This window comes from Pimephales promelas, chromosome 20, assembly GCF_988280905.1.
Source record: "Pimephales promelas chromosome 20, fPimPro1.hap1.1, whole genome shotgun sequence".
Classification (NCBI taxonomy): Eukaryota; Metazoa; Chordata; class Actinopteri; order Cypriniformes; family Leuciscidae; genus Pimephales; species Pimephales promelas.
The window spans coordinates 22,987,923-23,002,142 of NC_142788.1; the positions used below are offsets into that span (position 1 = coordinate 22,987,923).

At 40.2% G+C, this 14,220-nt stretch overlaps 1 protein-coding gene across 10 annotated transcripts in view; it reads right to left on the reverse strand.

The window, feature by feature from the left end:
* Positions 1–2,691: 2,691 nt before the first annotated feature.
* camta1a (calmodulin binding transcription activator 1a) overlaps positions 2,692–14,220 on the reverse strand; it is a 335,809-nt gene continuing 324,280 nt past the window's right edge. For 3 of the 10 annotated variants that reach the window (XM_089124721.1, XM_089124722.1, XM_039652531.2), the window contains 9 exons: positions 13,316–13,800; positions 12,663–12,841; positions 11,673–11,916; positions 11,167–11,238; positions 10,981–11,001; positions 10,037–10,236; positions 9,761–9,835; positions 9,461–9,491; positions 2,692–6,921 (listed from right to left, as the gene is read on the reverse strand). In XM_089124721.1, coding sequence (XP_088980847.1) covers positions 6,889–6,921; positions 9,461–9,491; positions 9,761–9,835; positions 10,037–10,236; positions 10,981–11,001; positions 11,167–11,238; positions 11,673–11,916; positions 12,663–12,841; positions 13,316–13,800 — 1,340 coding nt within the window. In that variant the 3' untranslated portion in view covers positions 2,692–6,888. Of the gene's footprint in view, positions 6,922–9,437; positions 9,492–9,760; positions 9,836–10,036; positions 10,237–10,980; positions 11,002–11,166; positions 11,239–11,672; positions 11,917–12,662; positions 12,842–13,315; positions 13,801–14,220 lie in introns of all 10 variants that reach the window. The other 7 variants (XM_089124717.1, XM_089124724.1, XM_089124719.1 and 4 more) reach the window with 7 other exon arrangements.

The window sequence follows — 14,220 nt, forward strand, 5'->3', positions numbered from 1 at the left end:
GATATTTTGAAGAACGATTGAAACCAAACAGTGGCTTGGCACCATTGACTTCCATAGTAGAAAAAAATAAATATTATGGAAGTCAAAAGTTCCAATCGTTCTTCAAAATAACTTCCTTTGTGTTCAGAAGAAAGAAACTGATAGAGGTTTGCAACAACTTGAGGGTGAGTAAATGATGACAGAACTTTCATATTTGGGTGGAGTATCCCTATAAAATTTAAAGTTCACGTTTGTACATTTTGCAGCTCCTTTTATTTCCCGTCTTACAATGAGTTCTTTATACAGAGAGTATGTATGCAGATGAGATTTGAGTGTGAACCAAATTAATTCCTCCAAACTATTCTTCAACCTTGGAGGCTGGACATCCACTTAGCTGGGGAGGACAACCGGTATCGAGGTGCCTCAACGGACTTACTGAACACACACAAAAAAGAAAATACAAGCCAAAGACTCTATTATATGTGTTACACTTGCCACTTTTACACTCTTAGAAGAAGGTTCTATCAGCGCTACGTATTTGGAACCCCTAAAAGTTTCTATAAACGCTTAAAAAAAGGGTTCCTCTGGGTTCTATATAGAAGCCTGGGGTTCCATACTTGGCCAATAGAACCTTTTACCAAAAAAAAAAGGTTCTATATAGAACCATTTTGGAGTTCCACATATGAAGCGGGGGATGGAACCATTTCTAGTTCAAAATAGAACCATTTTTTCTGAGTGTATATTATTCATATAAAATGTATTACAACAGATCAGTGGTTGTTTGATTACCTGCTGTGGACTCTTGATGGTAAGGCTCTATGTATTGACACTCCTAGACGTGGAAGGTCTCTCTTGTCCAAATCTTCAGTATTAGGCCAGAGAACCTCAGGAGAGTCCATCAGCTCTGTGTCCTGTCCTTCCTGCTCATTCCCTGCAGTCATCGCTCGGAGGAGCTCGATCATCTAACAGCACCCACACAAGCAGCAGTTCAAACAAAACTCACCAATGAGCCATTTCTCATGTTTAGGACTAAATGACTCTACTTGAGAAATCAGAACACAAGTTCCTTCACCTCTCTGACAGTGTCAGTGTGAACAGGCTGAGTGTCACTCCACCAGACACACAGCAGCAACAGACCGAGAGACATGCAGGACGTCATCTTCATTATATCTGTAAAACAGAGGGGTCTCAAAAACCTCATTATCCTGAGTCAAGGAATCAGCCTTAAAGGGATAGTTCGCCCAAAAATGAAAATGTCATCATTTCCTCACCCTTACAAACAGTTTTTGGGCACCATTGATTTTCATAATATATATTTTTTCCCATACCATGGAAATCAATGGTGCCCTATTACTGACATTCTTCAAAATATCTTCCTTTGTGTTCAGCAGAAGAAAGACATACATACAGGTTTGGAACAACTTGAGAAGCAATAAACAAACAATGATGTTATCAAACGGTATTATGAAAATATAATATTGTTTATAAATACTTATATGACATATTGCTTATTATAAATAATAATCATTATATAATATTAAATATAAATAAAAATCCGTCATTGATAGTTGTAATAATCTAGAATTAGTTATACATATTGATAATGCAATACATATTAAAAATATTAATACAATATTAATAAAATGGTTAATTATAGAACTATAGTACAATCATATTTGTTATTAATATCTACAAAAAAAGGTTAAATGGGGTTCTATAGAACCCTATAGGGTTCTTGACTAAATTTTGAAGAACACTTTATGCCAAAAAGGTTATATATAAGGAGAAATGTGTTAAACTATCACATTCAGCTTTCATGTTCAACATTTATTTTAGTTAGAAGGTATGTTTATACAATTTTATAAAAAAAGTCCCATGATAGAAACCCCTAGAATGATAGAAAATATTTAAAGATTTTTTTTCTTTTTAAATATAAGGGTAATTAAAAGTTCTATCATAATTGGAGAGAGGCTCTTAATGCATTACATAGGCCTACATGTAGAGCAGTATAATCAGATTATGCAAAAACAAGCAAATCAGAATGTAAATTATATAAGAATAAAAAAAATACAATGCCTTTGTTCCTTACCTGAGCAGACTTCTGTGATTCCCAGATTGTTCTTGTTGTGCAGAAAACAGCGCTATAGTGAGGTGAAGGAATCTTCACAATTTATATCCTGACCAATAACCACGTGTTTGGATTCCAGAGGGCAGTTACCTGGCCCATAAACCCTGCCAGTAACTGACCCAATCACTGTCCCCCGCTCTATCACCAATATTAAAAGCAAAAATGCCTCTTCAGCACAAGCACAAATGCCCACACAGCAGTCATTTCCTGTTATCATAAGCTATTATTCCCATAAAGTGACCACAACTCCCGATCACACAAAACAAAATAACCATTAATTTAATCACTGACTCTGAATATAAGTCCAAGGACAACCAATAACTCTAAAATTTACTGTATGACCTTTCACTATTTCATGATTCAATGAACACGAACGCCATCATTTGGACCTAAAACTCACGGCATCCTCACTAAATGACAGACTGCAGTGTGTTGCAGTGACCTACAGATGGCCCAACTGAGCAATCAAAGACAAGATGCCAGACTATAATGCAATCTGAAAATACATCAGTACTTTTGTTTTGTCTCAAGATGCACACCAGTGCTTTTTTTTAATTAAAAAGACACTAAAATAACTTTGAAACTTTTTAAGTTTTTCCCCTTTTATTATTTTACAGCAGAGAGAATATAAAGCATTCAGAAAACATCTTTCATTATTTAAGGGCAATTCAAAACATTTTGCATGGCTTCAGCAGCTGAATTCTCTTTTTTAACATATCCATCGATTCAGTGACTCTTTAACATGCACAATTACAAAAATAAATTGCTCAAACCAGGGAGAAGGAAGAAAAACTAAGACGTTTAAAAAAAGAAGAAGAAGAAAACAAAATAAGGGGCAGGAAGGGAGAGGGATACATAATCGGGAAAGACAGAGAAAGACAGCTAGAGAGAGGAGAGGAAAAGTAGATCTAACACTAGTTTAACATGCAAAGTGTAGAGAGCCCCAAGTGTAGCTTGTAATAAAGACAGGGCCGTTATTTTCTGGGTTTGAAAGGGATGAAAACGTGCAGCTCCATGAAGGGTGTCGTATAAGCACTGTCCTTAAACTACTGCATTCTAATCTCACAATACTGGCATTTGCATAAGAGTTAGTCAGCTACGTGTGTCCAACAACAGATCGCGGTCCCCATTATTAGGTCTACAGGTCTTCACTTCAGGAACTGCTTATTGCTCTGTGTCCATGAAAGGTGGGATATTGGTTTCCCTTTTCTAAAGAATGCATGCGCAGGAAAGTTGGTGACGCGACAAACAAAAGTGATGATGATGATGAGGTATCTTCTGTGGGCTGAGCTGTGATACCGTTAAAGCTGAAGCAGAGTTGTCAAAATGAACCCGTATGCGACCAGGTGAGGTTATAGTACGGCGTTTAGAAACTACATGGCTATAATAACGTGATGATGAATGGATCTGAGCAGCACTTTTTCACCATTGTGATTCAGTATATCCGGAGAAGCTGCATTGAACTGAAACATCCATGCGTATTTACACAAGCATCAGACGCATTCGTGCAGACCTGCTCCATTCCAACGGGCTTGATCACTCTTATACAACACCAGTCAGAGCGGCTCTTTTGACAAATCGGTTTTTGGGGACCCAAGGTACGCCAACTCAGCTCACATAGTTGGTTTAAAAAAAGGTGAACAGCATGACATGTTCAGAATCACAGTAATTTGATCAGGACAGTGTGGCTCGTTTCCCAATAAGCAGCAACTAATTCTCAAGTGACCTGCTCTACTTCCCCTTCTCTCCAGTTTGGCACCTGAGTTAAGATACAAAAGTGAACCCGCCGAGGTTTCGACTGCACTAGTGCCGTGGACACTTTAACGTGGATATGGACACAGTTCTGTGGCGCGTGTTTTTGTATGAGGTACACACGTTTTGTTTTTTTTTCTCTTTAACCTGTTTCTGTTGCGGAGTCATCTAAGAAATGGTAATGTGAATGGAAAGTGGAGTGAAACTGAATTCGATGCCATTTAAAACGAAACTGGAAGCCAAATTCTATTTGATAAAAAAAAGAAAAAAGATTCATGCTGCCCCTGTAAATATGAGTAGGCTACGGACAACTTGCCAGCTGTTTTGACTTTTGTGTACGTTTCGTAGCCATCGGTCTGTTTGAAGTTCTGCAACCCAGCTGCTTTACAGAACAGTATTTCTTCAACAAGTCTACCCGACTACCAAATCTACAAAAATAAGCATGCTTTGGGTGCCGTTTCAGCAACCCGGTTATCTATGTTACCCATGCAAGCATAATAAGACTCGAGTTGCCACCGCAGTGCATCAGCTGACAACCTAAACTGCTACCGGAATGATGAATGCAAGGCAAGAACCAGCCGGACTGAAATCTGCAGTCCTCGCGGGTTCATCTGGCAGTTCCAATAGAGGACGTGAGTTATGACGAAGCCATAAATTCCTGGTGCGTTAAAAATGAAATACATGGAGAAGGTACAGACAAAGGAAAAAAAAAAAAAAACAACCGACTAATGCCAGTCCCTTGCAAACCTCACATGCAGACTGACTGACACGGCTCGCTGGATTTCGAATATGATCAGGCACTTCCAACATAAGCACGCTGAAGAAAACATGTACATATCAGACGCAAATACAAAATATGACATGAGGGGAGAACTAAAATATACACATTTTAGTGCATTAGAAATCGTTTTCACATGCCATGGCGACACCTGCTGTTGAAAGTTACGTCCCTGGTGACATTGGTTGATCTTTGGAGGTCTATCATCAGGCCCTTGACGCCAACGTTTTAGCACCGAAAGAGTCCCGTTCACATGCATAACAGATAACCTAATCTTTTAGTCAGTGTGGACCTCTAAAGAGGTTGTGTCAATATTTAAGCTTCTACAGTGTGTCTTTACTGTCAACTCACAGGGATTCTTGCACATGTTCTTGAACTAGACACTTAAAACTGCATAACGCTGCCATAAGGTCAACTACCTCTGCAGTCATAACAGAAAAGCACATTTTACATAATACAAAAGTATTTGGGCTTATGAAACACAAAACAAACATACAAATAAACCAAATCGGATATGTGATACACTTAAAGATCCTTCCTGAAATACACCATCATTCTTGACTGTGTTCATGGGTTATGCATATTGAATGCAAGTGAATCTGATCACGTTTTTTTTCCATGTGATTATCTGTTCAGCAATGATTTACTTCCTTTAAGCAGTAGCATTCACATTACTTGGCACCGTTGGCAAAAAGATTCTTGGTAGCCCCGAAAAAACAAACAGATGTAAACATAACCGAATGATCATTTTGCCTTTTCTCCTACCTCATAAATAGAATTTTTCATAATTGCAGGAACGTCATGCTTTAGCAAAATGTTCTTCTCAAGAACATTCAAAGTAAAATAAAATACTCTTATAGTGAAATAGTTTTACAGAGCATAGCCACTAATGCTTTTGAACTCTTTTTTTTTTGTATCTTTGTTCGTTTTTGTCATGCACATACAGTAGCTTGACTTTATCCCAGGTATTTACACTATGTACAAACGATACAACCATACTTCTTAGGCATTCAAACAAAACTATACAAATATTTAGATTTGAATGCGAATCTGTTTTGATCCCTTTCAATGAGGAAAATAATATATTTCTAAAATACAATCCTGCTTAGGTAAATGTTTAACTTTGCGTACTGGCAGCCTTCTTTATGTACAGGAACCGCTCAATTGTCAAAAATATGGATTTGTCGAAACCCCGGGTGCGGAGACCCTTGACAAAGTATGTCAAAGATATCAAGGCAATGTATGTAACTTTCTCTTGAAACAGCTTTAGAAAACCCCGGAAGTTGATTTTCAACCGAAACAAATGCTTCGCCAATGACTATTTAACATTGGATTAACAAAAGAAAACATATTACAAACTTGCCAATAGTAAACGATGGGCAGAGGTGATGACATTTGGTGTCTCCAGTGCATGAATGGAGTTGAAAACAACACTAACCAAAAGACTGAGGCCTAGTTTCAAGATCTGCCTGGAGCTATCCGTTGTCTCGCTGAAGTGTGTGGCCGAGTATCATCGATCTGAAAATAGTTGTTGATTAAAATTGGCAAATTGTTGGCAAAATAAAATCAGCATGACATCACCCAAGCCTGCGCATTTACCTCTTACATTCATTAGCAACCCGGTCCCCTTGTAGCCAAGAGAAGACGGGCAACTGTAAGGGACAGGCTGGAAGAAGTTTCTGATGAATTCGTCTGGCTGTACAAAAACTAATTCATGAATTATACATCATTTTTGGTAACAATTTTACCCTCCAAACACATCTTGTCATCTTTTTCGAAAACTACGAAATACACTCGGAACAGGTCCGGCCATGTTTCTGTGTCGACGCCATATTTTGTTACCATCTTTCTCTTTTCGTTTCTCTTTTCTTCACGAGCCACTGAAGAGCATGACTTCCAATCATCCATTTTCAATTTCAATGCTCATCCAAAATGACAAATCAATCCATTAAAAAGTGCAAAAAATGCCACGAAGCAAATGTTCTTCCTCCTAAAACAACGTCCTTTGAGTTTGTTTTGATCAAAAGCAGTTGCCTCTTTTCTTCATAAAAGAAACGTAGAAGGAATAAAGAGATATGAAAAAAACGCAGTTGTTTAGTAGCCGAAGTATCAGTCATACAGTAGTAGTAAGAGTTGCAGTGTTCTTGCTATTTTTTTTCCTCTTGTAAAACGTCTCTGGTTGAAACAGAAAAACTGAAAGGAAGAGTCTGGAGAGTAATGTCACATTGTGAGGGGGCTCTTCTGGACGCTCTCATGTTCCCTGGCCTTTCTCAATTCTCTCACTCTGAAAAAACAAACAAACAGACATTAAGGCATGTTTAAAACATAAAAAAACCTTTTTAAATCTTTAAGTATCCCTCCAGCACAGTCTAAAAGATATTGTTGGACACCGATTGTTACGAGATTGCATGGTTTATGTGGAACACTTAACCATTTTAAAGGGTCATTCCACCTCTGGAAAGATGAATGTGTATTTAAAATGGGTCATTTATGTAAAAGAAATGTGAAATTACTTTTGAATTTGCAGTTTTCTAGACTGAGAAAAGTATTTTTGGCTTATGTGGATGAAAGACAACAACTCCCAGAATGCACTTGCTTCGTTGCCCTAGGAGGCCACGCCTACAGAGCGCAGTAGTTAAACAACAAGTCTAGGCTAATGTTACTAGTGAGTCTCCGTGATGAGTCTGCCCGAAAATGTGTTTCGAGATCACCCACAATTTCCGGGATTCGGCTTTTGCGTTCAACAGTCGCCATTCATCATGTTTAGGAGGACTGAGGGCCACGGGAGAACGACGCGAGGCCGGTGGCGTGATTACCGATGAGCGACACCTATGAGACGTAAGTTACCAGACTTGTATCTCTCACCGAGGAGTGGGAAAATGTACATCAACCGATCACTTGTTTAGCGGTCATGTAAACACTACATTCAGATTCACCAATCAGAATAAATTCAGTTAGATTGAAACAAAAGCTGCATGTAAACAATGCATGGCGGCTGCAGAAAGCAAAAGCAGAAATCTCCGACATCGACGGCCGGAAATGTCTGGGAAAAAGAGGATGGTAACCCCTACCACTCGGCTTTCTCCACAAAACAAGAGCCTGCTAGCTTAGCTTCCAAAAAAGATGGCTGACACTATGTGTAATCCCAATCCTCCATAATGCATCCGTCTGCGTGTTCAGCTTAGTCCATATTTTCAAAAAGTTTCTGCCAGTGAAATCAGATGCATTGGCATCTGATGTGTCTGTTAACGCATTAGGTCCAACCCCCTATGGGCGGATTTGAAAGGGTGGGATCAAGTGTTTACAGAAACCCCCCCCCTCTTACACTTCCTCCAACAATGACGTAAAATGACGATTTTTGCATCATTGTAGGAGGAAGTGAAAAAGGTAAATAGCAGATTTCTCTCGTCTCAGGGGAAAATGAGAGAGTGTTGCACGACCATTCAATAGTATAACTGGGTTTCAAACAATGGAAAGCTTAATGCAAATGGGTGGAGTGTCCCTTTAAAGATGCATCTAAATAAGTCAATACACAACAGTTTGGGGTGAGTACAATTTTTTTTTTGGTGGTTTTTGAGTTCTTATACTCACCATGGGTGCATTTATTGGATCAAAAATACAGCAAAAATAATAATATTGTGAAATGGAAAATGTAATTTATTCCTGTTATGGCAAAGCTGAATTTTCAGCATCATTACTCCAGTCTTCAGTGTCACATGATCCTGCAGAAATCATTCTAATATGCTGATCTGCTGCTCAATATTTTTTTCTTATTATTATCAATGTTGAAAACAGTTACGCTGCTTCATATCTTTGTGGAAACTATGATATACATGATAATATATATACAGTATGTATGTGTAACATCAGAAATGTATAAACTCTCAATCCTCCCTAAATAGAAGTATTACTTACTTTAGAAATCATACTGACCCCAAACCATTGAACAGTAGTGTATATAAATTAACATAATATTTTTTATAATAATTTCTATATCACTTGTATGAAAGAACACTGTTCTAGCGAGTGCTCTGTGCAAACGTTCTCTCAGATCTTCACTGACAATTTGCCCCATTTTCTTCATTGCCTCCTCACCTTGCAAGTTTCTGCTCTAAGTAGATATTTAGGACAAAAAGCTTAAAATAGTCTGCATTTCATTTAATACTAAACCAGTCTGAAACATTCTCATCATGTAATCTTTGACAAAAAAGTTGTCTGCTGTCTGATGATCATTCTGTCTTCGTTTTGAAATACATCAAACATATGAGAAAATACGAGTTTCGTTTTGCTTTTTCACAAACTAAACAATTAAATAGAGATAGACAGTTCCCACGGCAGCATGTGCAATAAAACAGGCTTTAGTCAGAACCAATACACACAAGCCAGAGAGGCAAGACAGTTTTCTCTGGGTCACATATTTCCCAGCATGCCTCACCATCATCATCATCATCATCTCCATGCAACGTTGTTTACACCAAACAACCTTCAATTCTTCCGTCTTTTCATCTTTACAAATGCAGGAAGTAAAGGAAACTTAAATAATCTAGACAGGAGAAAAAGGTGCTTGTTTAGTGCAGCATCTCAGTGGTTAGTGTGTAGCAAGACACAACTGATATCCTGAAGCCCATCATATGCTGAGGCCCTTGATCTCGGCCATTTGTGCGTCCAGTTGGTAGCTGTCATGCAAGCAGGCATCAAGCAACGGTGATGAGGAGGGCAAGAAAGGATGGGGGGGAGGGTCTTTGTGTGTGTGTGACGAGCGAGAGGGAGAGAGATTCAGTAGAAAAAAGGAAGACATACTGAATCGCTGAGGCTGCACTCACCCGCTTGAATAGTCTATGGTCCATCAAGGGGCTTTGCATTAACAGCAAAACAACACCAGACAGCTATTAGCACACAGCAGATATGATGATGATTGGGGTGGAGGGGGGGGGGAGCCAAGGGAAGGGAGGAGCACCTCTCTCTAAACCACTCATAATTAATGAATCACACTGTTAGTTCTGTTAGTATCTGTAATAAGTTCACCAAAAAACAAACAAACAAACAAACAAAAAAAACATCACATTTGCATTTGAATCAGGAGTGTTTCAGGTAGCGGATGAATGGCGTTGGTGGGAGAATACCTGTGGCGGCAGCGGCGGAGGAACTTCATGATCTTGCGGGCGGCCTGATCTTGCCTCTTAGTGAGAAGACTGCTTCTGAAACACAAATGTCTCGTTTAAACACATTTACTTTGGCATATTACATCTTGTCCATGAATAAAATATCTCGCAGGGCAAAGCTCAGAACAGTATGCCACTTGGAACAGATTCATAAGTGCTATTGGCTGAACACATAATATCAAACAACAGTTGGAATCAGATTTGGACAGACTGTACGGGGCAGTATATGGGTGCTACCTGAGTTTGTGCTGGACCAGTGCCGCGGTGGCTGCTCTGCGGTGGGGTCTCAGACGGCCAAACTCCCTGTAGCTGCGGTAACACTGCTGGATCAGCACGGCTGCCCGCCGGCTCTGCTGGAACTTCTTCTGCTCGTGGTAGCTGCGGAACTTACTCTGGATAAGGATGGCGGCCTGCGTCATCTTCTTATAAAGTGCATACTGATACATAAACACACATTTTCAAGACATTAATGACAAAAAAGTAATTGCAAAAGTCACACACTGCAAAAGTTTAGGAAGCGAAAACCGTATTTAAAGGGATAGTTCACCCAGCAGTGAAAATTCTGTCATCATTTACTTACCTTTATGTTGTTTCAAACCTGTAGGCCTATGTATATTTTTGTTCATGCTCGACAGGTTGCATTTTTTAAAACCTTTTTCTAGAATAAAGTTGTTTCCAAACATTTTAAAACAACCCCCTTTGTAAAATATAAAGGCAGCTATATTATATTTCACCCATTTATGCTGTGTGAGATAAAAAGCGTGATATAAAGTTTGCTAAATTGAATGGGCTTTTATATTGTTACTGTACTGAAGCCAATGCAAATATGATCTAGAAAATATTGACTTTGTCTTAAGTTCTACCTGCTGTTATGTAATGTTAGATGCTAAAACTAAAGAAAGAGAATTGTTCATTCAATTCAAATGTATTTCTATTGTGCCTTTGATAACAAATATTGTTTTTTCCAGTTAAATTTTCCCTAAATCCTGCTTGGGCTCAATTTAAAAACCCCTGTTCTAGAGGGATCAGTCTCTTTGGTCCGCACAGTGTGGTGTCCCTTGCAAGTAATGTGCAGAGATACGTACTTGTGTCAAAATGTGTGAATGACAGTGTATAAGAGACCATTGCTATTGAATCTAAAATCTGCTTTAAATAATGCATGAACAATGAAAACAAGTTACCTTCAAGGCTATCCATGTTAGCTTGTAAAAGAAAAAAAAGAAAGATTTGTCATGAATGTGACCTTGCGGTTGATGTTGCTCTGAAAGCTTATAATTGACACAATTGCGTTTGCTGGAACTTGACGCATTAACCAGACATCCAGTAAAGGTTGGCAAAGTCAATGTCAGAGCATCTTAAAGGATTACCTGCTTGTACTTCCTGTAACAGCGCTGAATGACAGCGGTGGCTACTTCCTGTTGCTCGCGCAGTGGGCGTCCCTGCAGGGAGAGAAAGAAAAGGGTTGGTCTGAGGAGAGGGAAACACATGGAGGACGGCCACTAGGCTGTTCACTTGTCATAGAGAAAAGACGCCCTTCTTGCTTAGGTGCAGCTGGTGCTGAGAGACCAGATGCCTCCGAGCACAAGCCGCCCGTTTGGCCAGCTGGTGAATCTTTGTGGAAACTCATTACAGGCAGCCACAGGAGGCAGCAATCGCTCCTTATAAGCCAGGCCATGCGCTGGTTAAGCCACCTTACCCATGCTGAAGCTGTGGGGACTGACTACTCTGTGTCTGTGTGTTAATGGAATCAAAAGGAAGGAGACAAGAGTATGTCCCATGTTCGTTCCTACCAATACCTGTGCACAGACGTTTACATCCTGTCTCTATTCACACATCAACACAAGCGGGTGGCACCCGAGCCACTGGCCTGTACCTTGTACTTGCGGAAAGCGGTCTGCACCAGCCGTGCGGCTTCATAGAGCTCCCTCTGCTCGGGGTCCGACAATGTGAGCTGGGCTAGCTCTCTTTCCACTTTGCTGTTGGAGGCTCTGAGAAACTCACTCCACTCGGCTGGGGCGGGCAAGGTCGGCTTCTCAAACGGGCCCTCACGCATGGGCGAGTTACCCGGGCTCAGGCTAGGGTTGGAGGGAGGGGTCAGGGGTTCACTGTATATGGGACTGCACAGAAACAAAACAGGCACACACATATATGAAGTTAGCAGGGCTGAGACGTACATTTTGTTTTTCCTTTAAACGATTCTTTCAGGGTGGGAAATTAACACCCGCCACTAGGAAAACGCAGGTAACATCAGAACGTCTCATCTCCATCATGCTCTTCACTTAAAATGTATATTAAGAATGTAAATGCAATACAGGCTCACATTTGTGCAATAATATTTTTGGCTACTGCTATGAGGTCAAATCAACAAAAACATTTTTTTTTGAGAGATGCTCACCAAAGCTGCATATATTGGATAAAAAATACAATAGAAATAGTAATATTGTGAAATAATTTTGCAATACAAAATTTTCCTGTGATGGCACAGCTGAATTGTCAGCAGTCATTAATAGTCACATGATCCTTCAGAAATCCTTGTAATATGTTGTTTTACTGTTCAAGAAAATTTTCTTATTATTATCAGTGTTAAAAATGTTATTAATGCTGAAAACATAAACAGTGCAACAGAAACTTAACATTTACTTTTTTTGATGTTTTTTTAAAAAAGAGGTATAACTACAACCGTTTTCAATCCGTTTTAAAGTGGACTCTCTGAAAAATGTATAAAATGAAAAATGTCTGAAACAAAAATTGTAAAAATTCTGCATTGAACCATCCACTGTGGTTGGGCAAAAAAGTGAATTTCCCACCCTGGTCGTGTATTTCAGTACGTATGTATATTAAAGTATGCGTTTCACAAGCTAACCTCAAGTGGATGATGCTGGGCAGGTGTTCCACGTCTCCCAGGTAACTGGCCAGCCAGCTCATGGTGTTGGTGAGGCCACTGTTGTCCAGAGGAACAGACTCCACGGTTGGAAAATGTTCCCGCTTGATGCGCTCCGGAGTGGCCTCAATGATGTGCTCCGCCAGGCTCATCATATTCGCCTGTGAGGCGCACAAACAAGCAAAAACAAACACGTGTTACACAAGCACTGACTTTCTAGTGTGACAAAAAGCACACACACTTGCTAACCCAGCCGATCAATCAAGCACCGGGGTGTTTACTTTGGAGGAACATGCTGCAACAGCCTCTCTATCCCCATAGAGTGACAGAGATGAATGGGGCTGGACTAACTCCTGGCAATAGGAGCAAATCAATGGCAGAAGTGTATTATGTGGTGACGAAGGTCTGTGCAGACTGCAGAGAGCGGAGCTGTGACCGCGGCTCTCTAGCGCTCATTTCAAATGTCAGCAGGACGGATGGTGCTCTATATACCCTTTGGCCTCTCAATGCTTGTAGCCGTGTTTGTTTGCTGAGCCTATTTATTTATACAAATGCATCAATACAGGTGTGAATGAGGCTGGCTGACTGTAAGTGAGTGCCGCTTAGGGCACTGTGTGTATGTGCACTTCTCTCACCTGCAGATCCTTCATGTGAGAGAGGCAGTCCTGGTTCTCTAGATCCTCCTTGTAAGAAAGCATCTCTGTGTCTACAATCTCCCTCTCCACGATTCCCAGCATGCTGAGGGGTTCGCCACGCTGTCGTAATCGGCTGGCCAACTTCTCCTTCCCTACGCCGCTGATGCCTCCCTTCCTGAGCACCTCTCTAGTGGCCCATTTATGCCCTCCACGGAAAGAGGCCATCTTGGCTTGTGGGATGCCCCCTGTCCCTAAACCCTCCTCAGAGACGCTCTTATCTGGGCTGGATGGGGTGGAGACGAGGGTCTTAGGGCTGGTTGACAGTTTATGTGTCTGCTGCTCCATGTTCAAGGGAACCGACATGGGCTTTTCCAGCTGTGCTTGCACAAGCTCTGGGTTGGGCTTGTGTTTCTTGGCGAGGGGGATTTCCCGCTGGCACTCGTTGCTGTAGTAGCTGGAGGGCTCTGATCTTGGTCTTCTCAAATCTATGCACAAAAGAGAAAGAGACAGTGAGCTCCACATAGAGGACATGATATTTCCACTACAACAGGTTCTGTTAGTTATAATTAAAAAAATAAATACGATAGAATTAGATTGTGCAGCAAGTACTGCTCATTGAAGCGAATGCTATAAAGTATTACATTAGTAATTACAACTAGTAGCCTCGTAAGCTCTTCTAAAATATCTCCTATCAGTCTCATACTTAGTTTTGGAAAGTCTGATTCATTTTAGTGAATTGGTTCATACTGTACTTCTGATATACACAGATACATAAAAATGATCCAAAGTGACAGTAAAGGCATTTATAATGTTACAGAAGACTTCAAATAAACACTGTTTGAACTTTTCGTTAATCCAAGAATCCTGAAAAAATGCATCATGGTTTTGACAAAAACGAAGCAGAA